The 25,551-nt window shown below is 48.7% G+C and overlaps 1 protein-coding gene across 1 annotated transcript in view; it reads left to right on the top strand.

Moving 5' to 3' along the window:
• The window catches only part of EHD4 (EH domain containing 4), a 79,499-nt gene extending 53,948 nt beyond the window's left edge, over window positions 1–25,551 (top strand). The window contains exons 4-6 of the mRNA XM_034994463.1: window positions 5,473–5,885; window positions 14,486–14,650; window positions 21,462–25,551. Coding sequence (XP_034850354.1) covers window positions 5,473–5,885; window positions 14,486–14,650; window positions 21,462–21,998 — 1,115 coding nt within the window. The 3' untranslated portion in view covers window positions 21,999–25,551. The remainder of the gene's footprint in view (window positions 1–5,472; window positions 5,886–14,485; window positions 14,651–21,461) is intronic.

Here is a 25,551-nt window from a genome sequence, read left to right as displayed (position 1 = left end):
CCTTAAAAAAAAAAAATAGCACCTAGATCTTTCCCCACTGCAAGATAAGAATGGGTTACGCAGGTGAGCCCCCAAAATCTTTTATCCCTAAGTGGATAAGAGTAAAGGAAAAATCTGACCACTGCTTTCCACTTGTTTTGAGGAAACCACTTCTGACTCAGGTTTTGTTGTTGTTTTTAATTGGAAGCACTTTGTCAAGAATAGATCTCTTAGGACACCTGAAACTAATACAATATAATGTTCTATGTCAATTATGTTTCAGTTTTTAAAAGCCTTGAAAAGGGTGCCTGGGTGGCTCAGTTGGTTAAGCGACTGCCTTCGGCTCAGGTCATGATCCTGGAGTCCCGGGATCGAGTCCCGCATCAGGCTCCCTGCTCAGCGGGGAGTCTGCTTCTGCCTCTGACCCTCCCCCCTCTCATGTGCTCTCTCTCTCTCATTCTGTCTCAAATAAATAAATAAAATCTTTAAAAAAAAAAAAAGCCTTGAAAAAAGAACATCTCTTATAAAAGTCCAAGGCAAAGCCCATACTATTAACCATATCTTGTGCAAGACATTGTCCCTGCAGTTAAAGAATTTATGATCCAATGACGGAGACCCGTACATCCACCTGATTATAATACACTGTGTAAAGTATAATTAAAGGGCTTGGGGGGCTCAAAAGTGGGAGTGATTGAGTCCACATACAGCAGGGGTTGGAGCCTGGGAGATAGAAATAATAATGAAAGTTTATATTTATTGAAAGTTTACTAAGTCTTAACATTATATTGAGCACATTAAGAGTATTTTCTCATGTAATCACTCAATAGCTCGATTTTGCAGAGGAGAAAATTGGGGCTTAAGCAAGTTAAGTAACATGGAACTGAATCAAGGTCCAGGTATTTTGAAGAATGATGAGGATTTAGGCTAGATTTCTCGGTCCTACCCCAAAGGGGAAGGGCTCGCCAGGGCTAAGGTCCAGCATCAGCAAAGATAGGGGAACTTTCATAAATTTCAAAATCCATCTTCAAATGAAAGCAGAGTTAAATTCCTTGTTTCCTCATTTCTTTGATGCACCATCTAACCATCTATTGGTAACTTTTTAGAATAAAAAGAAGCTACTTTAGATGTGTTTAGACCAATAGTAATGTAGATCTATCTGTGCCATCCCATGCTTTGGTGTTCAGTCTAGAGTAGTGGTCTTTATACCACTAGGCATCGCCAATTATCTGGGAGGTTTAAAAAATGCAGACCACCAAGCCCAGCCTCAGGGATTCTGATTCTGTGCTTCTAGGGCGGGATCTGCAAGTCTAACCTTTGGCAAGCACCTTATTTGAGTCCAAGGCCTTACTTTGAGAATCAGTGATCTGTAGGTCCTTCTGAGTCACTGTTTTCTTTCAGCAGACAGACTAACATCATTAAATTAAATCATTTCTTTAAAATCAGCTGGAACTTTTTGGTAGATAACTACTTGGGTGCCTATCTTATATCATGAAGATATAAGAATTGAGCAGACCTGTTCAGCCTTAAAAATGAAGGAAATTCTGACAAATTCTACAACACGGATGGATTTTGAGGGCATTGTGTTAAATGAAATAAGCCAGTCACAAAAAAGACAAATACTGTATGATTCCAGTAACATGAGGTACCTAGAGTAGTCAAATTCATAAAGACAAAATAGAATGGTGGTTGTCAGGGCTGGGGGGTGAGGAATGGGAAGTTAATGTTTAATGAGTACTTAGTTTCAGTTTGGGAAGATGAAGAGTTCTGTGGACAGATGGTGGTGATTGCACAACAATGTGAATGTGCTTAATGCCAATAAATTGTACACTTTAAAAATGGTTAAAGTGGGGGGCACCTGGGTAGCTAGTCAGTTAAGCATCCAACTCTTGATTTTGGCTCAGGTCTTGATCTCAGGGTTGCGAGATTGAGCCCCACGTCAGCTTTGGTGCTCAGTGGGGAGTCTGCTCCAGATTCTCTCCCTCTCCCTCTGTCCCTCCTCCCCCTCTAAAATAAATAAATCTTTTTAAAAAATGGTTAAAGTGGTAAAATACTAATAACAACAACAACTGTGTATGAAAAAAAATGAGCACAAAAAAAAACCTCTCCCAGCTGTGGTAATTCTTTGCTGTCTCCTAAGACACTTGGTGATTTTTTTTTACCTTTGATTATACTCCCTAATGTGTAACAAATAATTCCTTACACCTGCTCAATGACAACACAGTTATATCTACCTGTAGTTCTTAAACTTTAAGTTCTCCTAGTTACTTTAAAACAAGAAAATATAGACATGTGGCCATTCCTCCAGAGATGAGTAATGACCTCACTTATAGTAAACATATCTGGCAGCTCTGTTCGCACTAACTTTTTTATTTCAATGAAGCATTGGAGTGACATCTTTTAAAAAGACATTTAAGATAACTACTAGAAACCCAAATTTAAGTGAAAGTTTAAATACGGATACTGTCGAGGCCCACCACTCAACCTGGGTGGTCCTTGGAGGAAGAGATTCATGTCTCCGTGGCTGAATTTGAACATGTGCGGGTGCTGACAGCGATGGGGATGCCAAATGTCTTTTGGCACTGATTGTAAGAGTATTTCTGCTGTGGGGAAAATTATTCACCAATCATGGTTCTTGGTAGCAAACCAGAGAAGCTGATTCTGATGTAAGCCAAAAAGGAAATTTTCAGAAAATCCAGTTTTGTTTTGTTTTTTTAAAGATTTTATTTATTTATTTGGCAGAGAGACACAGCGAGAGAGGGAACACAAGCAGGGGGAGTGGGAGAGGGAGAAGCAGGCTTCCTGCAGAGCAGGGAGCCCGATGCGGGGCTCGATCCCAGGACCCTGGGATCATGACCTGAGCCGAAGGCAGACGTTTAACGACTGAGCCACCCAGGCGCCCCCAGAAAATCCAGTTGTTCACAGAATTAATGGATAGGTTGGAAAGCTAGTCTCAAAAACTAGGTTAGGAAGCCACCACCACTGGACTCTCAATTCAGCACCTCTGCCATGAGGAAATTCTCATTTTTCGGGGCACCTGGGCGGCTCAGTCGGTTAAGCATCTGCCTTGGGCTCAGGTCATGTTCCCAGAGTCCTGGGATTGAGCCTCGAGTCTGGCTCTCTGCTCATCTGGGAGTCTGCTTCTCCCTCTCCCTCTGCTCCTCCCCCCGATAGTTTTCTCACTCGCTTGCTCGCTCACTCTCAAATAAATAAAATCTTTTTTAAGGAAAGGAAAGAAGGAGGAAGGGAGGAGGGAGGAAGGAAGGAAGGAAAGAAAGAAAGAAAGAAAGAGAGAGAAAGAAAGAAAGAAAGAAATTCTCATTTTCCCTGTAACTTTGCATCATTCCCTCAAGATTCAACACCCCCGTCTGGTGGGAGGAGATGATTCTCTGGTTCTAGATCACCTGTCTGTTCCCCAACCTGGCAGTGAGTAGGGTAAGGGACTGTCTGCTACACCTTCAGCATCTATGGCCCACACGGGACCCCTCGTCCAACAGGAAGGGTGTCCAGCAAATTCAACTCATGTCCACTTCAGTGTCCACACGCGGCTCTTTCTGGTGGTCAGTTCTAAAACATCTTCCTGGCTCCCAGGTCACAGAGCCATCATTCATCTGCTGAGGATCTCCTACTCGGGGTCTGGGACTATCTGATGGACCCAAATCAGTCTGGAATGACAGAAGCACCTTGGGAGGCAGTTTGTTCTGGCCCTGCAGGGACAGAACTCAGAGTGAAATCTGGACTCTGAATCTTTACATACTGCTGTGCGACCCCATACAACAGGTCTTTGATTTTCTTCTGTTCTCACCTGACTGCTGATCGTGATGAAAATAAACTCGGGCCCACATTCTGACAACTACCTTTGCCCACCTTGTCCCCAAGGAATCAGGGAGTGCCACTGTGAGACAGAATAGAGAAGAAGTATGAACGGGAAACACACAAACATGTAATGACGATAAACACCATGTTCAAAGGCAGTGCTTTCCTCTGGGGAGAGTGCTTGGGGAGGGGTCCACAGGGGATTTCAGCATTTTTGGAATGTTTTGTGTTCTTTATTAAAATTGTGTCTAAATCCTTTTGTTCTTCAACTACTCCCTTTACACCTGTTCTACAAATTTATGGAAACTTTAGTCCCTCGACCCCCTTTATTTTTGAAAATAGATCATTCTCTAGATGCTTTCTCATCTACCTTAGAACCCTCAGAGTTCACCAGTATTCCAAAATTAGCGTTAATATTTTTGTATTTGTGCTGTCGTATGTATCTATTGGCTCTTGAGTATTGCTTTGTTTTTTTAACGTTTTATGTGAATGTTATCATGCTGGACATATCTTTTTGAAACTGACTTTTCGCTCACCAGTCTTTTGGAGATTTGCCTGTGTTGACAAGTGAAAATCTAATTCATCCTCACTGCTATATGGAATTTTGTTATATAAATAAAGTACACTTAAATTCTTTAAAGCATCTGAGGCAAATAAGGCCAAAGGTCAAAATTTATTAAAGTTATGTGATGGGTATATCAGCATTCATCATATTATTTTCTAGACCTTTATGTGTGTTTGGAAGTTCTCAAGATCTATAAAAAAAGGGGTAATAGGACTAAAGTAGAGGTCACGAAAGGTACCATCTTGGCTCTAATTGGGCTGCGCCGAGCCTGAGCCCACAGCTAATCAGTCATAGCCTAGAGATTAAAAATAAACCTTGTGGGACTGGTCCTCTCTTGTTTGCTTTCCGTGGGCCTCTGCCTCCTCAGGGGCAGGCCAGAAACAGGCCTTGACCATGGCCGGTGAGGAGTGTTTACAGAGCTGCATGAGTTGGAGCATATTGGCATGCAGCCAAAGCAAACTAAACAACTTGTTGTGGGCCTGGCCATTTTTTAAAACGAAATTGGCAAGAGACCACTTCACACAATGGCTGTGAGACGTGATTTTTTAAAAATATTTACAACTTACTTAAGATATAAATAGTCCAAATGATAAATATTGGTCACAGTTTTGGGGCAGGTCATCATTTGGCCTCCTTAACCCCTAAACACTTAGGATAAGAGAAGACAATTCCTCTTTTGTTGTGCTTACTGGGCACAACCCCGAGCGACCCCTGGGTTTTCTTCCTTCTCCACCTCTGCTACTTTCCGAAAAGCGAGCCTTTGGCAGAAGGGAGAGCTTTTGACCCAGGGCCTGTGGTTTTACAGAGCCATTGATCAAATTTGCCATCAATCCCAAGGACTGTACCGGGGGAAGTAAGATACTCGTGGGGACTAAATGAAATCACAGATCCGGAAGTAAGTGATGTCCAATCAGAATGATCATGAACTCCTGGGATCCTCAGCTTTAACTCCTGAATGCATCCAGCCCTAGGGGGCTCATCTGAAGTGATTTGCAGGCCATGAGGCCTCCATTGCGTCCTTGGAGGTGGCGCTCTGTCCTTGGCAGCCGCCAGCGCACCAGCACGTCCCCAGCCCTGAGCATCAGCCACACTGATGTGCCCTTCTCTCCATCTAGGCTATGACTTCTGCCAGGTCCTGCAGTGGTTCGCGGAGCGCGTGGACAGGATCATCCTGCTCTTCGATGCTCACAAACTGGACATCTCAGATGAGTTCTCAGAGGCCATCAAGGCCTTCCGGGGCCAGGATGACAAGATCCGCGTGGTGCTGAACAAGGCCGACCAAGTGGACACACAGCAGCTGATGCGCGTCTATGGGGCCCTCATGTGGTCCCTGGGCAAGGTCATCAACACACCCGAGGTGCTTCGTGTCTACATCGGCTCCTTCTGGGCACAGCCCCTACAGAACACTGACAACCGCCGCCTCTTCGAGGCTGAGGCCCAGGACCTCTTCAGAGACATCCAGAGCCTTCCCCAGAAGGCGGCCGTGCGCAAACTCAACGACCTCATCAAGCGAGCGAGGCTGGCCAAGGTGAGCCAAGGAGACACCCTGGGCAGCAGGGGACCCTTCCCGCTCTCTCCTCTCTAAGGGAAGGTGAGGGTGCGGGAGGTTCCATTCCAGGTGCCCTAGGGAATGGAAAGTGGAAAAGGTTAAGAAGAGAGCCTCAAGATCAATATGCTTGTTTAGATTCTGACTCCTACTCTGTGATCTTTGGCAGATGATTCAACCTTTCCAAACCTGTTTTCTAATCTGTAAAATAGAGCTAGTAAGATCATGGCATAGGATGCTTGTGAGGCTCCAGTGTGACCTCGCTTGCGGGGCACACAGAGAGGGATCGGTGCACTCACCACCTGGAAGCTGCTATTATCTTAGGACAAGGAGAGTGTAACCAGCCGAGCCAGAGAGGTGGTGTTGGTGGGACCATTAGGGTGCTGAGATGCCACCGCTAGTCACCCTGTGCCTAAGGCACAGAAGCCAGTGTCCACTGTCACTGGGGCCAGAGCTGCCCCGGGAGGAAGGCTGGCTCAGCCTGACGCACTGAGTTGCTGCTCTGGAGGCTGTGACGCACCCCACGCTGCGTGGGTGTCCACAGCATGCCCACTGTGGCTCTGGGCTTCCCCACCGCACAGCCGAGCCTTTCGGCAGCCCCAGGGTTGTGTACCCGACGGGGTGAGTGTTCATCTGCTCGCCATCCTCAAGCACTGTCTTTGATTCTGTCACATCTCTGAAGAGAGAAAAGCGCATGACTCCTCTAAGAAAAAGTGTAGGGAAAAAAATGGTTCTTTAAAGGCTGTGTGCACCTTTCATAAAATCCTATATTCCTCTAATGCTGGAAGTGGCTCCAGAGTTTGTCTGGTGTCAGGGATCATCAGATGCACCCAGGAGCTTGAACCAATGTAAATTCCCGGGCCCTGCCCAGGAGCTTCTGATTCGTGTGTATGCATGTCTGCGTGTGTGTATGTGAGTGAGTGTGTGTGTGTGTGTGTGTGTAAAGCTCCCCAGGTGATTCTGATAATCAGCCACATTTGGAAGCCAGAGATCTATCCACTCCCTAATTCTGGAAGGACGAGGTAGAATAAGCAATCTCTCCAGGGTCACCTAATCCACGAGTAACATAACTAGGACGAAAAGACAGCACTCCTGCTCTCAGCCTAGCCCCGCGCCTTGTTACATCAGCTAAAACCAGTCCACAGGCCTGCCTTGCCAAATCCACTGGCACCCTGGTCAGGAAGGGAGGGCAGTTTACTTCCCCTTCATCTTCTGGTGGCAAAGAAACCATGTCTCCTCCCTTATTCTCTTGCTGCACAGAGAGTGACTTCCGGTCTGGCCTTGGGGTCCAGCAGGCCAGCCTTCTGGAATCCACCACCACTTTGCCTCATGCAGGCCCCATTTGCTAAGCACCAGGGCCAGAGCTGGGGAGCCTAGCTGGCGGCAGAGGAGGAGGCCCCCAAACCCCCATTACAGAATGATGAGCTGTGTGCTGAGTGGGGTGTGGACACCATGCTCTGAGGAGGGGGTCTGGCTGGGGGACGCAGGGAGGGCTTCACTGAGGGTGACTGCTGGACAGGCGGTTGGCCTTCTCACAGCTCCTCATCACTGCCCAGCAGCCTCCGTCTCCGTGCCAGTGTGCTCACCCAGCAGCATCACTCCTGTATCCAAAGAGACGCCCGGCGCCGTCTGTCTCTGGCCCCACAGATAGGACCCATCTGCTCTTTTGCCCTCTGCTCACCTCCCATCCCAGTGCGTGCTCACACATACCCCTGCCTCGCCTGGCTGATCTGCAGTCACGGTGCGCCTGTGAGGTACCATTCTTTATCCCCTCTTCCTGGTCCAGACTCGTTCCTCTCTGGTGCTAGATTTTTTCTACAAGGCCGTAGGTCATGCTAATCAGTTTGTAGATCCACTTACTTACAGCTTTCCTGAAGTGATTTCTCTCGTGCACTAGTCCTGGGCCTAATGCTTGGTGGCAGGAAGTCTGCTTTCGCCCCTTTGGTAGCCCCTTGGCGTGTGGTATTTCTCTTCTTCAGCTGATACATCTGAACTCCCACTTCAGGGTCCACAATACCTAACCTTATTCTATAACCAAGATGATGAATCCTGTGCTAGCCTTTGTAGATTTCAAGATTGTCTTGGAGCGATTTATAAATGCCCATGGACATTTCTACTTTACCAGTCACTGTGGAAGGCCTAGTGACTCAAGGCACAGCTGTATTTGGTCATAGGAGTAAATAAAGAGCAGAGAGTTCACAGGGAGTGCCAAGCGCCTTGGGACTTCTCTGCCCTCCTTGAGCGTTAGGCCCTCTGAACGGACGGACCAGCATGGCCACAGAATGCTGCTCTGTCCTGACACTGAGAATAATGAAAGCCCTTGGGCTGATGCATGGGGTAGGGGTGCGGGGCGGGGGAGGGGGCAGGGGGCGGCAACTTGCTGAGCTTATGTCTAGGAAAAAAGCTTGTCTTTTTTTTTTTCTTCCTAAGAATAGTATCTGGCTTGTTCCTTTTCATAAAAGAAAATGTTTGAAGTATGGATGTTTCCAGCCTGAGCTTCTCAGTGCCAGGGTGCTCCTGGGGGCAGTACCATCCTGCACAGGGGGACAGGACACAGAGGCTCTGGCAAAGAAGGAACAGAACTCAGCACAAAGGCCTTAGCTACTAACCAATGTCATCTGCTTCACACCATCTGCCACTTTATGGCCATTTGTGAACTCGTCGCTTAAATGGACAAGGAGTCACCCAAGTTTTTCTCTTTGTGGTATTTATATTGCATGAAAATGCTCTTTGATTTTGGCATATTGATCTTTATTTCTCTTGGTCCTGTGTTGCTTTTGCAAGCCAACCCTTACTGAGGGTCTGCAGCATTCCAGAAGCTCCACGATGTGTATTACATGTGTTATTTCATCTGATCCAGTCCATAACTGTGCACAAAGTCGGGCATTATCTTTGTTCTCATGCAAGGGAACTGAAGCTCAGAGAGGTGAAGCAACTTGCCCAACGCCTCACAGCCTGTGAGTTGCAAAATATAAATTCAGACCTTAGTTAGTTTGGCTCCTTGGTCTGGAGAGCATTCACCTGAAATGCAGAGTGGACAGCATCTATAGCTTTTCACTATTGCTTTTTGCGTTCATCTGTCATTCTGTGTATTCTATGAAATTGTTTATCCACAGGAACCCTGCAAAGTTTAGAGGTTTATCAAGCTGACAGACATGCAAAGGATAAGTTTTTAGATGTCACCTAGGAGGTGTCAGATCGACTTGGGGTATGGAGTGTGTCTATTTATAGAACACCTTAATTAGGCAGAATTCACGTCCCGTCCAGAAGTAAAGCATATATGTCCTGTTGCTAATATCCTGCCAGGGTCTGCAGTGACCAAGCTCAAGGTACCATAAAAATGACACTTTAAATAATTGAAAAATAGCACTCTTACCAAAGATCTCTTGAAATTTAATGATTTCCCTGCTTTTTCCATTTTTATATGTATTTTTCACAACTCTCTGTATTTCAAGGAACAAGAAAACTTTAGAGTGGGTTTTTTGGTTAACCTCAAAGATTGCATCTTAATGATATCAGTAGGCATCCTTTTTTGAAGACGATTTACAATCTAAGGTGCTAATCAAGGTTCATTTCATGATTCTTTGCAGTTTTGGGAAAGCCCAAAAAAGCATTTAGAAAATGTCATTTACTTTTATTCAGCTATCACTAAAATAGCCAAATTGAGGAAATTAGGCTCTTACAAACAAACCCCAAATAAGAGTACTTAATGGAATAAACGAACAAAAATAGTGAGGACTCCACCCTTTGTAAACGTTGCCCAAGAGTAGGAAAGGTTCCCACCCCTTTAGCAATCTTCACTCAACAAAAAATGAGTCAACATTTGAGGAAGGAACAGCTAAAAATGAGAAAGAAAAGGAGAGGTCAGGGATTTTCAGCATCCACCCTAGGTCTGTGGCATTCAGTTTTGTCTTCAAAGCGTGTTCTCCACCAGTCACATGCAAAGCACAGAGCCTAGCTTTCCGGTCTGTCTGCACTGCCAATTCCTTCTGTGGAGAAGTTAGATGTTTTGAAATTCACCAAATGGGCCCAGGCTAAGGTGTGAGGATCCTTCTACAGTGGCTGACCCCACCTTCTGGGTCTCTACTTCGTTAACTGATATATATATATATATATATATATATATATATATATATATATATATATATATATAATCATAAACCCGCTTTTAAAATGTGCTCATCTCTTAATGTTAAATGCTCGGTGCAAGTTTCTAGCTGGGCCTCCAAAGACGCAGGTCTCCACCAGGTTGGGTTAACTTGCAGTTGAGATGGCATACTGTAGAACCATGTTCCCCCAGCCTGAATCCCCCCAAACTGCTCCCCAATATCCAAATCCCATGAGCATTTCCACTTCTACTGACCATGAGCAATGGAAGCTTTCAGGACTCGCTGTCTGGGGCTGCCCTCCATGCCCAGGGTGGATACATCCAGTATCACTCTGAGTACATGCTTCTCTGCCTTGGGTATGTATGAACACTTGTCACTGGACACAGTTAATGAGATTGTAGCAGAATATGTATGTTAACTAGATATAAATTCATGTTCATTTAAAGGGAAGGACATCTCTTTCTGCTCATCGTGTTATTAGCCCAGAGAGAAACTGACATTGTGATGCGTTTGACCTAGCCCAAATCATCAATATTGGATGAGTTGGGGCTTTCCCAGTTTTCTACGAGAGAAAGGGTGAATTGGACAAGATAAGAATATTCAAAAGCCCCCAGGGTTCAATGTCACTTGTGAATGAAGCACTTGGGACCCAGATTCATCATATTACTATTCAAATACACAGAGCTTATTAATTTTTTCAGTAACGATTAATAATTCAGTAAGAGTTTATTCATTATTCAGTAAGAACTAAACCACAAGCCTTCTCTGGCATTACTAACCCTCCAACTGTGGGTCTTTGGCCGTTAGGCAATAACAAGGAACATTTTTACTCCTCTTTCCAGTATACCCAAATCCATGATCTCTTTTGATTCTCATCCTAACAACCCTGTGAGGTAAGAGTTGTCATTTCCAGTTTGTGTGTGAGTAGGCTGAGGTGGGGGACTTGAGTCACCTGGCGTTGCTCAGCAAGTGGGCAGTGAGGGCAGGGCCTGACCCTGGCCTTCCAGCGCTGGGTCTCATCAGGCCTCCCCCTTCTCCCCTTTCTCTTCCCTCTTGTCTTTCCTATCTCCCTTCTTCTCAATTAGTTTTCTTTCATTATAAAGAACAAAAGGTCTTAGATTGTGTCCACCTCCTTCCCCAGGGACCATCGCCTGGTCTGGCCCTCAGTCCTGTGTTTATCTGGAAAAACTTCTTTGACACAGAAGGGCAGGAATATGCCTCCAGGCTGTCCCCTCTGTTTACCAAGAGTCTTTAGAAAATTACAAGGTGCCATCCTGCCAGAAGACTGCTGTCTGTACCCACATCCTACGTGGTGTTTCGTAGTGGTATATGCCATAATATATGCGTTTTTTTCATATGGGGAGGGAAACTCTAAATGACCTTCCCACAGTGTCCCTGGGACTTAGGGACAATCAAAACCTATCAAGTCACAGTTTTCCACACTGATTTTCTATAGGACACAGTTCATTTTCAGTTCCAGATTTTCAACAGCTTTAGTAAGATTTTTTAATGCATCCCCACAGAAAGCAATTAACTCTGTAAGGACAGGAATGAGGCAGTTGAATGCTCGTGACAGCTCTGCCTCACCCACACAAGGTGGCTGTGTGACCTTGAGTAAGTCATGTGAATTTCCTGGAAGCGGAAGTGCAATTAGAAGGGATAGGGGGTCCCTTACAGATGTAATGTTCCATGATTCTAAGGATTATAATTTACCTTGTAACTCAATAAGCTTCTTAAAGGCAGGGCCCATACATCGTATCTGACCCTGGGTTATTGCCAGCATGCCCATGGAAGGGCAGGAGGGGGTGGCGAGGCAAAGACAGCACAACAGGAGACTCCCACCAAACAGGCCGGTGGAACTTTCTGGAAGTGGAGGTTGAGGCTGAGAGCAGCCTGAAACATGAGTAGGGCCCCTGAGGATCATGACTCAGATAGTGCCAGGCAGGGTGGAAGGAGGAAGGGATTGAGGCCCAGCTTCTGTCAGGGCATCAGAGGCCTGGTGTCCAAGGGCAGCCCACCATCCAGCAGTCTTGGTCATCAGCAAAGAACACCGTGAGGGCTGAGATGAGGGAGCAGGTGCCAGGCCATGGTGGAGAGCTGTGGCAGGTGCACATCACCTGCAGTCAGGCCAGGTAATGCAGGCCCCTGGGTACCAGGCAGTGTTCAGAAACCGAGTGCCAATCCTAGTGTGGCCGGCGGCTGTGTGGGGTGTCAGTCTTCCCTGAGCACAGGCCTGGCAACTCAAAAGGTCCACATTCGTAGGTAGTGAGCGAGTCTTGGGAAGCCCTGCAGGGGTCCAGCAGCTGCCCCAGGCCTGGGCTCTGGGGGTGGGAGTTTAGTAAAAACCCTTGTAGATAGGAGACTAAGCAGCTTGGGAGTTCCTGCTTCAGTTGGGGCTGGCTCCAGCGCGGGACAGGCCTGAGTATGGAAGGGAGAGGGATCCACTGGCCCAGTCCAGAAGTTCCAGGAGCACCTGGAAATGACACAAGGACAGCTAGTGGCTGCTGGTTCTCCCAATTGAGTACAGCAGCCCCTCCAAGTCCTTCGGTGTGATACAGTACCCTCCCCAGCCCCACCAAACCAAGCCAGGCATTCACTGTCCAAGGCAAGGAAATTGCTAGTCTTACCACATATTCATTATATCCTCAGGAATGCAGTTAAAGTCTGACACTCTAAATAAAGCATTCCCAAATTTGGGGTTTCCCTTTCTCAAAGAATCATATAAATGATTTAAGTTGTTTTAATTTGAAAAATGGGTAAATAAGTGTACTAGTGACAGAGAGGTTTCGACACCTCCCTTTCGCATCGTCTGGTCTGAGCCCATCCGCGTTTATGATACGCACTTATTTTAGGTTTCAGATCTTAGCAGAATGTTCTGGGCTGTGCCCAGTGTGTGTCCATACACAGAGGCTCTCAGCTGAGGTAGAAGATGTCTCTGCTTACCCCCTTTATTCAATTTCCATTCTTCCACAAGATTATAGAAGTCTGTTTTCTTTAATAAAGGATCTTCCATAGCTACCTAGTCATTTTCTTTTTGTCATCACTGTTCTGTTTTTCATCCATTCCCACTTTATTTTCTTGACTTCTAAATGACACTATAGCATTCTGGCATACAAAGAGAACTTTTGTAACAAACATTTCTTCACGTCCTAAAGTTGGAAATCAGCAGAAGAGTGGAAATGTTGAGGAAGGAGGTGACACAGCCGAGCAGAGCCCACCCAGCAGGGTTCACCACCCCTCCGGTGACAGTCCCTGGCCTGCTACGGCTCGCTGATCAGGGTTTCTGGAGTTTCCCCTTCGTGTACTGGGGGTCCCTGTCCCAGAGGGAGCTTCTGCCGTCTGGCATGGTCCCACACAGCTGGTCTTGTGCAGAAAGGACCTCAGTACCATCTATAGAGATCCTGGGGTTCAAACTCTCCACGGAGAGGTTACAGGAATTTTCATCTCCCTGTTCACTGGGCACAGATTTCCATGCAGATTAGCCACTTACGTCAGATCAGCCATTTGCATCAGCCTCCAGTTTCGTTTCCTGGTGCTCCCGGGCACCGGCCCTGCTGAAACTTTCTTTAGGTCTTCTGGTTAATCTCCAGAACTAAGGTCTTTCTGCCCAGGCCCCACCCACCCCCCTTGCTCCCTGCGCAGACTCGGCACAACTCAGCGCCAGAGACCTTGCCCAAGTCAGTCGCCCCACCCCATCCCCAGCCACGCACCACCGGCCCGCTTCCAAAGCAGGGAGCTCACGGCACTGTGCTGGCCCCTGGTCTCCCAGAACCTTCATCACACCACAGGAGGTTAGCGGAGGCTCATTCTAATCCTCCATCGGCTCCTGGCCCCCACAGCAGTCTGCCTTCCCCACTTTCTGAGATGTGCCACAGCCACATACACGGCCCTGCCCCAAATAGGGCCCACAGCGTGTTACTTCCACACCACCGTCTGCGCTCTCCACTCTCCTGGATGGCCACAGCCCTCCCTCACATCCCCCCAGTCTTCGGGGCCCAACTCAGGTGTCACCTCTTCCTGGCCCTTCTCTCCCACAGCCTTTATCTGTCACAGCCCACTCCCCCTCCTGATCCTTCTGGGTGGGGCTTTCTCTGCCCACTTTCCCTCAGTGGTCTCAACCACTCCTGTGGTTCTGGCCACCATCTCTGCTCCAGCTCTTAAACCCGACACCCAGGCCAGCTCTCTCTGGAGCTCGGACTTGGCAGTGGGGCGGTGGGGGGCGGGGGGGGGGACCCTCTTTCCAGGCACCTGTAGACAGCGCCATCTTGGGGTCCTTCATGTACTTCACATTCTAGACGCCCAGAACAGTTTTGTAATGTAGCCCCCAGCCCCCTGATCCTCACTCTTCTGTCCGGAGGGCCATGGTCCTGCACAGGCACCTGTTATGTGTTATGATACATTTAAGACGCCTTCCTGTTTATCTTTCTGGTGCAGTTCTAAATAGCATGTCCTTACTGACATATTCCCCTTCAGGTACATGCCTACATTATCAGCCACCTGAAGAAGGAGATGCCCACTGTGTTCGGAAAGGAAAACAAGAAGAGAGAGCTTATCAGCAGATTGCCAGAGATCTACCTTCAGCTGCAGCGAGAATACCAGATTTCTGCCGGAGACTTCCCAGAAGTCAAGACAATGCAGGTACTGAGAGCCCATTGTAGCATCATGGGCAGGTAATGGAGAGGCAATGCCACCTTGTCTGGCTGGTTGCTGGGTACTCATGAGGGTTTCATGGTTTAGGATAGAGAATGCGGGTCACCTGGGTGACTCAGTCACTTAAGCATCCAACAACTGATTTCGGCTCAGGTCATGATCTCAGGGTCATGAGATCAAGTCCCAGTCAGACTGCGTGCTGTGTGTGGAGGCTGCTTAAGATTCTGTCTTGCCCTCTCCCCCCACCCCTCTTAAAAAAAAGGATAGAGAACGCAATGAATGCATCTTCCTAATGGTGATCCATGATAATAGGCTTCTGTGAATAAAGCAGAGATTGTCTGCCTCCCCAAAACATTTAACCAAAAAGGGACACATTTCAAGAAGTAAATTTATACAGTGAAATATTAGCCATCAAAAAGAATGAAGTCTTGCCATTTGCAATGATGTGGATGGAGCTAGAGTGTATTATGCTAAGTGAAATAAGTCAGAGAAAGACAAATACCATATAATATCACTCATATGTGGAATTTAAGAAACAAAACAGATGAACATAGAGGAAGGGAAGGAAAAGTAGAAACAGAGAGGGGAGGCAAACCATAAGAGACTCTTTTTTTTTTAAGATTTTATTTATTTATTTATTTGTCAGAGAGAGCACAAGCAGGGGGAGCTGCAGGCAGAGGGAGCGGGAGGCAGGAAGCCAGATATGGGACTCGATCCCAGGACTCCAGGATCATGACCTGAGCTGAAGGCAGATGCTTAACCGACAAAGCCACCCAGGTGTCCCCATAAGAGACTCTTAACCCTAGGAAACAAACTGAGGGTTGTTGGAGGGGAGGGAGGTGGGGGGATGGGGTAACTGGGTGATGGGCATTAAGGAGGGCACGTGATGTAATGAGCACTGGGTGTTGTATGCAACCAATGAATCACTAAATTCTACCCCTGAAACTAATAATATACTAGGTTACCTAAATTGATTTTAAATAAAAAATTACATTTGTAACAAAAAAGAAGTAAATTTAGGTCATGTGAAAAAATCAGATGAGCAGGCCTCTTAGGCTGTGTTCAAAGTTGTTCTGGCATTAAGTGACCCCTGTTTTTTGGAATCCCAGAACCCTAAGGGAAGAAGAGCTGGCAGTGACCATGGAGGTCACCTCGGGCGGCACCCTCAAGCCTGGACCGCCAGGCACTGTGAGAGTACGCACTCAAGCAGCATTGCTGTTGTAGGCTCAGGGCCCTGCTCAGAGCCCAGAGGGCTCTCCGGGCGTGGCTGGACTTCACAGGTGCAGCAAGCTGTGCTCACTAAAGGTTTTGCCTACGGGTTGGCATTGGGCAACTTTGGGCCCGATTTTAGGGTCTCCCTGAGTTGTGTCTGAGCAGCCCCAGATGAGCCCAAATGGGTGCTGCGTTCAGCCACCCTGGCCTGTCCGGTGTGTCTATATCTACCACCCTGCCGTGGCATTAGTAAAGCACATCAATGCTAACCATGTCTTCCCAAACGAGGCCACCCCACCTGGCTCCTCACAGAGCCAGGCTGACCACTTTTTTGTCCAGAGCAAGGACCCATCTGCCCTAGAGGCCACCGTCCTCCTGGAAAGCGGGCCACACAAACTCAGATGCCCATAGCTAGTGAGGCAGGCCAGGCAAAGAAAAACCACATCGCCCTCTTTGATCCTCTCTTGTCTTCCCACATTTGATGGAGATGTGGGTTCTGGGAAACGGGACTCTCCCAGGAGGAAAACAAGTGTGCGAGTACAGTGAGAACTTGTGGGGGCCGGTTGGGGAATCTGTGCCCCGCTTCACTGTGTGGAAAAGGCCGGACCTGCCCGGTGGGAACACAGGCCTGGATGGTTCAAAAGAAGCTGCAAATCTAGATTTGTATGTAAAGTCCCCTGGTTTTCAACTTGTAGCTCAAACTTTCGAAGAGTACTACCTAGGCCAGACAGAGCATCCTGCAATTCTGGCCACACCCTGGAGACCTCCAGGTGCCATCTTCTGCCCTGAGCCACAGAGGAGGACGGGGCTAGAAGAAGAGAGGTCAAAGATATGCAGCTGGAAGGTGGGCCGGCGAGCTGCCTGGCTGCCTCAGGAGGGCGTCGGAGGAGGAGAGATGGAGCAGTGGAGGCAAGGATCAACAGGCAGCAGGAGGGGACGCTTCGGCCTTGAGGAGTTTTGTAATGTAAACTTTCTATAAAGGACACACTAACATAGGAGTGGGTCCTACTTACTGTTGAGGTGGCAGGGTTCAAGGTGATAAGAGCACGGAATATATCCTGGGGTCAGATACGACTTAGCTGGCTTCAAAATAAGTCCAGAACACCTTTTTTCTTCCAGAAATGAAATAGGTAGTCCGGTACTCAGAGGATGAATTGGGGGGCGGGGGATGGTTCTGATCACAAGATGGCTAATTGGAGGGCTACTGGGCCTCCGGAGCGGTCTTCCTGGGCAGACCCGCCTTCACGCCCTTGGGCTATGCCCTGCACCCCACGAGCAAACTGAGGGACAGCTGTCTCCTTGCATCCTTCAGATATTTTTTAAGGGAAGTTGGTTTCTTGGCTGCAATGAAAGCTAAGAATAAATACACAGTGCACACTATGGCCTGATGGGGCTTCTGTGGCTCATTAGCCTCATGAGCTACCACAGTGCCCCACCCACAAGAAGGTGCCACTCCCAAGACCTGAGGCACCCCTGAGCCCAGCAGGAAGCAGCTATAAGCCTCCTTTACAGGACCTGCACACCTGTCCCCAGGTGACCTCCCATAACACAGGTAGCACGCGGCGACCAGAGCTTCTCACGGCCGTGTTAGCCTCGGCTCAGCCACGTCAGAGGAAGCCCAGGCCTCTCTGAGCTGGAGCAGGGGGGCGGTCCCTGGGGAAGAAGACCAGGAAACCATGGGCCCCTGTTTTAGCATCTCAGGAGAGGCCTTAGCACCGTCAGTAGACAACTGAGTGCCCCCAGCCCTTGCAGTGAGGAGCGCCACCCGACGGGTACCCTCATCTGCCCGTGTTCATTTATTCACTCACCAAGAAATATTAATTAAGTGTACCATGCCAGGCACTGTTCTAGGTCCCTGGGATACATCCGTGAACAAACAGCACACATCCCTGCCCCTACGGAGTGTATGTTCTGGATTACAGTATTAGCCACTGTGACTATGGCTGGCAGTGAAGTTTCGGCAGCCAAGCCTGATGTTAGGACTTGTGCTCTTGGTTACAGCCCTAGTGCTGTGGTGCTTCAGTGTCATTCATTTATTTATTCAGTGGCTCTCTACCTCATGAGGCTCTGGAGGCCAGTGACCCATGTCCTGGCACTGCCATATCCCCAGGGGGGTAGCAGGCGCCCAATGAACAGTTAGATGAGCTCCTTGGCAAGTTAGTGCGTGTTTATATCGAGCAGGCTGGAGGATAGTGCAGTTCTCGGACCGTGACCTCGCCCTGACACCCACATGACTTATAGAGAGCCCAGCAGTTTTCAGAGCAAGTCCCTGGAAGCTGGAAGAGGATTCCTCCTTGAGAAGCTGGCCAGGCCCTGATCACACCACCCCAGTCCCTTCAGGGACTCCCCAAGGAACAGGGCGGGCCTGAAGGCCCGTGACCTGCTGCAGAAGCAGCCTGGGTCTGCCCTGCCCCCTTTCGGGAGGGAATCCGACTTACCACACGGAAGGGTCCAGCCTGGAGAGTGAGAACACTAGCAAGGCCCCTTGGATCGAGGACTCAGTTTCCCTCCTCGGAGAGCCCGCCCCCCTCAGCTGACGAGGGGGCAGCGTTCCCATGGCAGAGGGCAGCAGAGCCTTCGCCACCTGCTCAGCCCGACTGTAAACTGGAACACGGCTTCTGGTGAACGCAGGCAGTGAGCGGGCAAGAGAGAGGCCAGGGAGCTGGGCTGGGAACTGACTTTTGTGCCTTGGGAGGGAGAAGTTCCAGGATCCCGGGCTTGCTGGCTTTGATGGATATAACTGCTGACGGGTAAATCTGTAAATTCCCCTGTGTGTATTCATCCCAATACAAAGATGTCCTTTGGGAGCGAACCCGGTGGAGGGCAGGGATGGCACGGTTTCACTTGCACCCATACTCCCTGGTCAGGCCTTGGGATGAGAGTAGAGGGCTTGTTTCCTCTGTGCCCTCCAGGCAAGGGGTGGCTGCCACTGTTACTTCCTGTCCACCCCTGCAGACATGTGGCCATTTCCCCTTCCAGCAGATTGCCATCGGAACCATGGACCCCGCAGGCAGCTGGAAGGTTCAGGCGGACTCCGCCCTCGTTCGTCTGCTTGGCCAGACACAGGGACTTTGTGTATGCTCAGAGCTCAGGCTCATTCATGGGGAAGGAGGGTAGGTGTCTGTGCACCCAGGGGAATCCAGACTTGTTTACCGCAGCAGCACTCGGATTTTTGTGTAGGCTGCCTGCTCTCCTCCTCCTCCTGGGCTTCGCCTTCTCCGTTCCCCCGGCTGACTGAGCGAGCGGCAGTCGGCAACGCTGAGTGCTGGTATTGGAGTGGCATGCAGGTGGCCGTGGTCTGTCAGTGAGGATAGACGACACGCAAACCGGAATGGGTTTAGAAACCGGGCCCGCACCACCGGGTGGCTCTCAGCGGAGCGCCGGCTGCCCACCGGGTGTCAGCCCAGTCCGGCCCTGCGTGGTTCGAGGGCCTCAGAGTTTGCTACTGAGAAGAGTGTGGACGTGCCCCCTACACGTCCATCAAGCTGTTTAGCTTTTAGCTCTGTCCCTCCACCTGAAGCTCAGGGCCCCCCTTCCAAGTAACAGCACAGAATGTCTGCCCTGCTGGTACCCTCTAGAGACCACAATTCTGACTCGTGTCCAACCACACGGGATAGGGTAAACGAAGAACAGTGCAGCTGTACAGTTCGATATTATACAGCTCTTATGAATAGGGTTGTATGAAAATTATCATCAGGGAAAGATGTGATACATTCTTTTCTTAAAAATGGAAGTTGTCAAACAGTATGGTCTTATTTCAGTTAAAGAGTGTGTGTGTGTGCGCGCATGCTTGCACGCATTTATAAAAATGGCTGGAAATATGTGCCCAAAGAAAGTTAGCAGAAGGTATTCCTGGGTGATGGAATTATAAGTGGTTGAAATTTTTTATTTTGTCTATCAGTTTTTTCCCAAATTTTTACAATAAAGATGTGATATTTATGATTGCACAAAATTTTGCTTTTTTCCCCCCTAATTGCCCATCACATTACTTCTGCCCAGAACAGTCAGGTCTGAGTGAAAACTCTTTTACTCAGGGGTCTCCCTACCTCATCGCCAGAAAATTGCACACCTGGATGGCTCCTCACTGGCCTTCTAGAATTTTCCTAACAGAAATATTTCGCATAAAGCCCATATAAAAACTTCCATATCTGGAATTTTCTGCATTTATTTGGCAAAACTGCTGTTGAAGACATTTTTCGAAGATCATAAAAGGCCCCAGGTACCTCTCATAATTCAGAAAAAGTTTGTCTCTTGCAACAAACAGGTGGTTTCTTCCCTCAGGCAGTGAGAGGGTGCCCCCCTGCCCCTGCGCCCCAGCCAGGGCGTCTGAGGGGCAGTAGCTTTTCTCACCTTAGAAGTCTGATGTAATGGTCCCCTTGCTCTCCCTCTCAATTACTTAGCTTTTCCCTTTCTAATGACTTTCTTCTATTTCATGTTATCATTTTTCCACTGTAAGCTAAGTCAAACCCTTTTTGAAAGTAGACAGGAACTAAAAAAACTAGAATTTCCCTCTTTTAGAACATAAGCTCCCTAAGGGCAGAGACTGTGGCTCTTTGTGGTTATATTATCCCCAGGCTCTAAACAGAGCCTGGCAATAACTGTTGGATGGGTCAATGGATGAAGGATGGATGCAAGGATGGATGGATGGATGGATGGATGGATGGATGGATGGATGGATGGATGAGTAACCAAGGAGAACCAAGGTAGGAAGGACTGCTTCTACAGGGCCATCCACAGAGCCTATGTGGCATCTACAGTTGGCTCCCATCCCAGTCGGGCAACTGCTGTGTCCCAGGGCCCTCCCCAGTTCCTGCCATGTTCCTGACACTCTGTCTGCTAATGGGCCAGTTCTCCTGGCAGGTGGAGCTGAGACCTGCCCTGCCCGGGCTAGTGATACTCAGCCCCACTGGCTGGATTTCTACTCACCCTCCCCATTCCTACTCTTTTCCCACTTACCAGTTTCAACTTTTACTTATTTGTACCTTAAACAACATTTTTTTAACATCCCAAAACAACATCCTTAAATAATTGTTTTACCTAAAAAGACCCTGTGACGCAGCTTCATGTTACAGCACAAAAGAGCATTAGTCAAGAGGCAGGAGCCAGGTGCTCTCGTTTTGGCTCTGTCAGAACACCCCATGTGCTGTCCATCAAACAGGGTTATTCACCCCTGCCCTTCCTTACTCCCAGCATTGTTGTAAAGACCAACAGAAGTATGTCATAAGATCACCTTAGAAGGTAAAATGTTTAATCTCTAGAGCACACACACACACACACACACACAAAGGCAAGCTTGAAGGAAGGGTGTCCAGAAGCTCTAGGGGACAGCAATCCCTCACGTGGCTGCCCACCAAAGATTAGCTACTGTAAAAAAAAGTTGTGTTCTATGCATCTTGTTTCTTGTTCCAAAAGCCGCTCCTGGATCTGGTGAATTCGGGTGTGGGGACCCCACCAAAGAGAGAGAGCTCTGGAGCAGCCCAGGGATGGGATGTCTGCTTAAAGGAAAATTCTGCCTACAGCTCGCCCTCTCCCTGTCTGCTTCCTAAGCAAGGGCCTGTGACCAAGTCTGTGGTTTCTCCTCTTGCAGGAGCAGCTGGAGAACTATGACTTCACCAAATTCCACTCGCTGAAACCCAAGCTGATCGAGGCAGTGGACAACATGCTGAGCAGCAAGATCTCGTCCCTGATGAACCTCATCAGCCAGGAGGAGATAAGCATGCCCACGCAGCTCGTGCAGGGCGGGGCCTTCGACGGCACCACTGAGGGCCCCTTCAACCAGGGCTACGGGGAAGGCGCCAAGGAGGGTGCCGACGAGGAGGAGTGGGTCGTGGCCAAAGACAAGCCCATCTACGATGAGCTCTTCTACACCCTGTCGCCTGTCAACGGCAAGATATCAGGTGTCAACGCCAAGAAGGAGATGGTGACATCCAAGCTGCCCAACAGCGTCCTGGGCAAGATCTGGAAGCTGGCTGACTGTGACTGTGACGGCATGCTGGATGAGGAGGAGTTCGCGCTGGCCAAGCACTTCATCAAGATCAAGCTCGACGGCTACGAGCTGCCCAACAGCCTGCCCCCCCACCTCGTGCCCCCCTCCCACAGGAAGTCCTTGCCAAAGGCCGACTGAGGGGTGGGCTGCTCTCAGGGCAGGCAGCGGGCAGTAGGGATGGGGGAGGGGGGAGGCCCAGGCCTGAGGCCCGTGCTGCCACTGACTTACTGACCCTGGCCACGGCACTGCCCTCTCTGTGCCTCAGTTTCCCCACCTGTGGAATGAGGCGGGCAGACACAGGTCACTAGATGAGGTTCTTTTACCTCTAAAATTCCCTGAGTTTCTATTAAAATATTGGGAGGCGGGGGGGGGGGGGGGGATAAGGAGATTGAAGGATTGAGAAGAAAGAGAAATTGACCAGAGAGTACTGGGAAGCCTGGAGAGACATAGACATTTCTGGATAGAATCCCACAACCACAGGGAGTGAGCCGGGGGCTCTTCCGGAGCTGGCGAGCCTGAGCTGCGCTGGGCCACACATCATCATGCACCTGCCTTGGCTCCTGTCTGTCCCTTAGAGGGTATCAGGAGGGAGCAAAGTTGATCTTATTTATTTCGTTTCCTGCTGTGTTGAGAGTGGAACATAACAGAGCACAGAAGGTTTCTGTTCTCTCCAGGCCATCTACCAAAGAGAAGACTGCTTCCCCCGGGTTTGTGCCTGTGTTTGCCCCCATCCCTCCTGCAGGCTCGAGCAGGACAGGCAGCCAGGCCAGCAGAGAGCATCTGTGATACCCAGCACCCCCCCTGACTAACCCACCCAGAGCTCCCCCCACCCCAGACCTTCCCAGCAAAGTTGCATTTGGTTGGGAATTTGAAACTCAGAACCTTTATTAGCCCCTGGCAAGATTTCTAGTATTCAAGTCATGTTGAAGTCTGAAGGTTGGCTTTTCTTACTGGTCTGTCCAATAATTTGTAGCAAAGTCTATTTATCATAATGAAACTACAGTAAAGGAAAGAGGTGGTTCTCTGCAGTCGTCAGTGTGGTGACATGTCCCCAAGGCTCCTTGGTCAATGACAGGATTTAAATTTAAACCCATGTCTTGGTGCCTGCAGTGTGGGGGGCCTAGGGACCCAAGGGGAATGCAAGGTCAGCCCGCCTCAGGTTGTCAGGTAGTAAAGGTCATTCTCTAGCTTTAGACACTTTTTATTTTTAAAAAAATGGGCATTTTTATTATGTCCAGTTTTTCTTACAAGAAAAGCCTTTATACAGAAACAGGACAGAATCTTTCATATGAAACCTTTTCTTCAAAAGGCTGTGAGGCTCATAGTGTGCATGCCCATCACAAGGCGGGATTTGGTTCCTGAGTGTTCTCTCTCTAAGTCTCCGGATAAAGCTCTCTGGTCCACTCGCTCAGGTGCCCGTCAGGCGGAGGCGGAAGCAGGTAATGCTCACTGCCACCTTCCCTCCTCTGTGGGCTACTCCATTGTTATTTATGCAATACAAAAGAGAGGCACAAAATGGTGATAGCCACATGGCACCGAAGTGAAGGAAATCAGAACAGTCCCGCCCGAGCCTTCCAAAAACCACCGTTTTTTCTTTTTATGATATTGCCTGTGACATCAGGGTCAGAAATGCAGACTTCACATTTTTATTTTGGGGAAGCTTTTATCCAGATGCCACCCCTCACACTCCCTAGTTTACTTTTTAAATACTATCACTTTAAGAGAAGTAAATTCATAATAGGATTTTTAATCTTAATAAGCACTTTGAAATTAATCAAATAGGTAGCAAAGAAAGGTTTATGTCAGTACTGTAATATAAGCAGGTGGTTTGGTGAACGCATGAGGACTGCCCAAGTGTGTACCCACAAGGGGGTCCTCCAAAGGGCAAAGCAGAGCGAAGAAGAGAGAATTCATTGGTCCAAAGGTTTAGCGATGCCAGGGTTAGCTGATTTTCCATTCAGAATTATCCTGTTCCTTTAGTTCTTCCCAATCGTCATAAAGATATATATATATACACACACACATACACCACGTGAATGTGTATTCTTGATACTTGTCAATGGGTACATATGCAGATATGGCCCAGTTTTGTCTATGCAGAGACATAGAGGAAAGCTTTTAGCAGACTGAGGTTTCTGCTTTCTACACGGAAGGAAACTTCTCGTGGCACTGTGATCGCCACCCCCATGCCGTCAGGTGGGAGAACATCTGGCAGCTGCATCCTTTCCCTGCTGAGAAAGAAAAAAAAAAAAAAGGAAATCACATGCCCATTTTTCTTAACATCTTTTCTTACAACATGAAGTCATTCGTTGTGAAAAAGTTGATTGGAAAGAAAAGCCCTGGAAAACCTCAGGGATGGCTGCCAAGGATGAGGGACCCGTATGTTCCCAGGACCTGCACAAAGTTCCTTGAGTCTGTGTCCAAAACACCCCTTATCCTGCCTCCCCGTGCAGCAGGGCTGGGGGAGAGCAGAGCGCTCTAGAATTCTGTTCACACTGCCCGACCGCATTGCCTTCCCCACATCACCCCAGTTTTCAAAGTACTCCCTCGGCAGAGCGTTCACAGCAGGGCAGGAGGGTGGAGGTAGGTAAACTCTAGCACTGAGACTCTCCATGCTCTCCACAACTCCACGGAAGAAGATCTAAGAATGTTGACTCCATTTTCCACACAGCCCCTGGTACCAGGTAACAAACCTCCGCAGCCTTGAGTTTAGGGGGGATGTCAATTTCGGCCTCCCCCTCCCAAAGTCAGCTTGCAAGCTGGAAGCCTGCCAGTGAGGCCCTCCTGAACCAATCTGTAAAGAAACGTTGCACCAAGACCTCTCACAACCCTCCGGTTTCGTGGCGACATGCAGATGTCCAACCTGCTCCAGCCTCGTGCTCCAGCCCAGCTTTGTACATGGAGTCCTTCCTTACTGCACACTGGCATGGCCCACGGGTCCCCCTGCGATGGGGAGGGCCATTCATCTAGCTGACTCTCATCTTTCCAGGGCTGGACTGGGTTCTCCTCAGAGCACTTGTCATTATGGAGCTATAGCGTCTTTCGATTTGGAGTTGTGGTTCCTCCTGCAGGACAGTGGGCCTTTGAGGCATTAAATTCTGTATCATGGGACTGAGTGTCCAGGCGGGTCAAAGAGCATGTGCGGAGAAGCCAATGCCTCCTGCCCTGCCCTCAACCCGCACCCTGATTACCAGCCCACAGGGGAAGCCTCCGCAGAGCCCTGGCCCCACCACCCCTGACCAAGCCCTTTGCCATGCTTCTGCTGGGCCTCCCGAGAAGCCGCCTGTCCACCACACAGCGAATGTCTTAGGCTGCAGCCCACTGCCCAGCGGGGGGCTTAGCCACCAGTCACGGCCTGACAGCCACCACTGGGACCTCCCCACTTTGCACCATTACACTCTTTCCTTACGCCCAGAGCAGTACCCCAGGCAAATTGCCTTGAAGATCAGGAAAGCGGTTAACAGAGGCGCTGTTTATTTCCTCCGCAGAATGTAGCAGAGAAATAACGCTCTTATGACAGATAACCACTGAGTTTAATCAGGTAAACATGGGCCTAAGTTAAGAGTGTATCAAGTTACATGTCCATTAGCCAATGCAGTTAATACACAATGCTTCTATTTTTTTGTAATCTTGTTTAGAAGTGTCAAACAAACGAAACAATCTATTGATCAATAAACTTCTGAAAAATTTA

The sequence above is a fragment of the Mirounga leonina genome, unplaced genomic scaffold, assembly GCF_011800145.1.
Source record: "Mirounga leonina isolate KUSES-001 unplaced genomic scaffold, KU_Mleo_1.0 Mir_91, whole genome shotgun sequence".
Lineage (NCBI taxonomy): Eukaryota > Metazoa > Chordata > Mammalia > Carnivora > Phocidae > Mirounga > Mirounga leonina.
The sequence above is the reverse complement of the archived record's forward strand: the minus strand, read 5'-3'. Positions and strand labels throughout refer to the sequence as shown.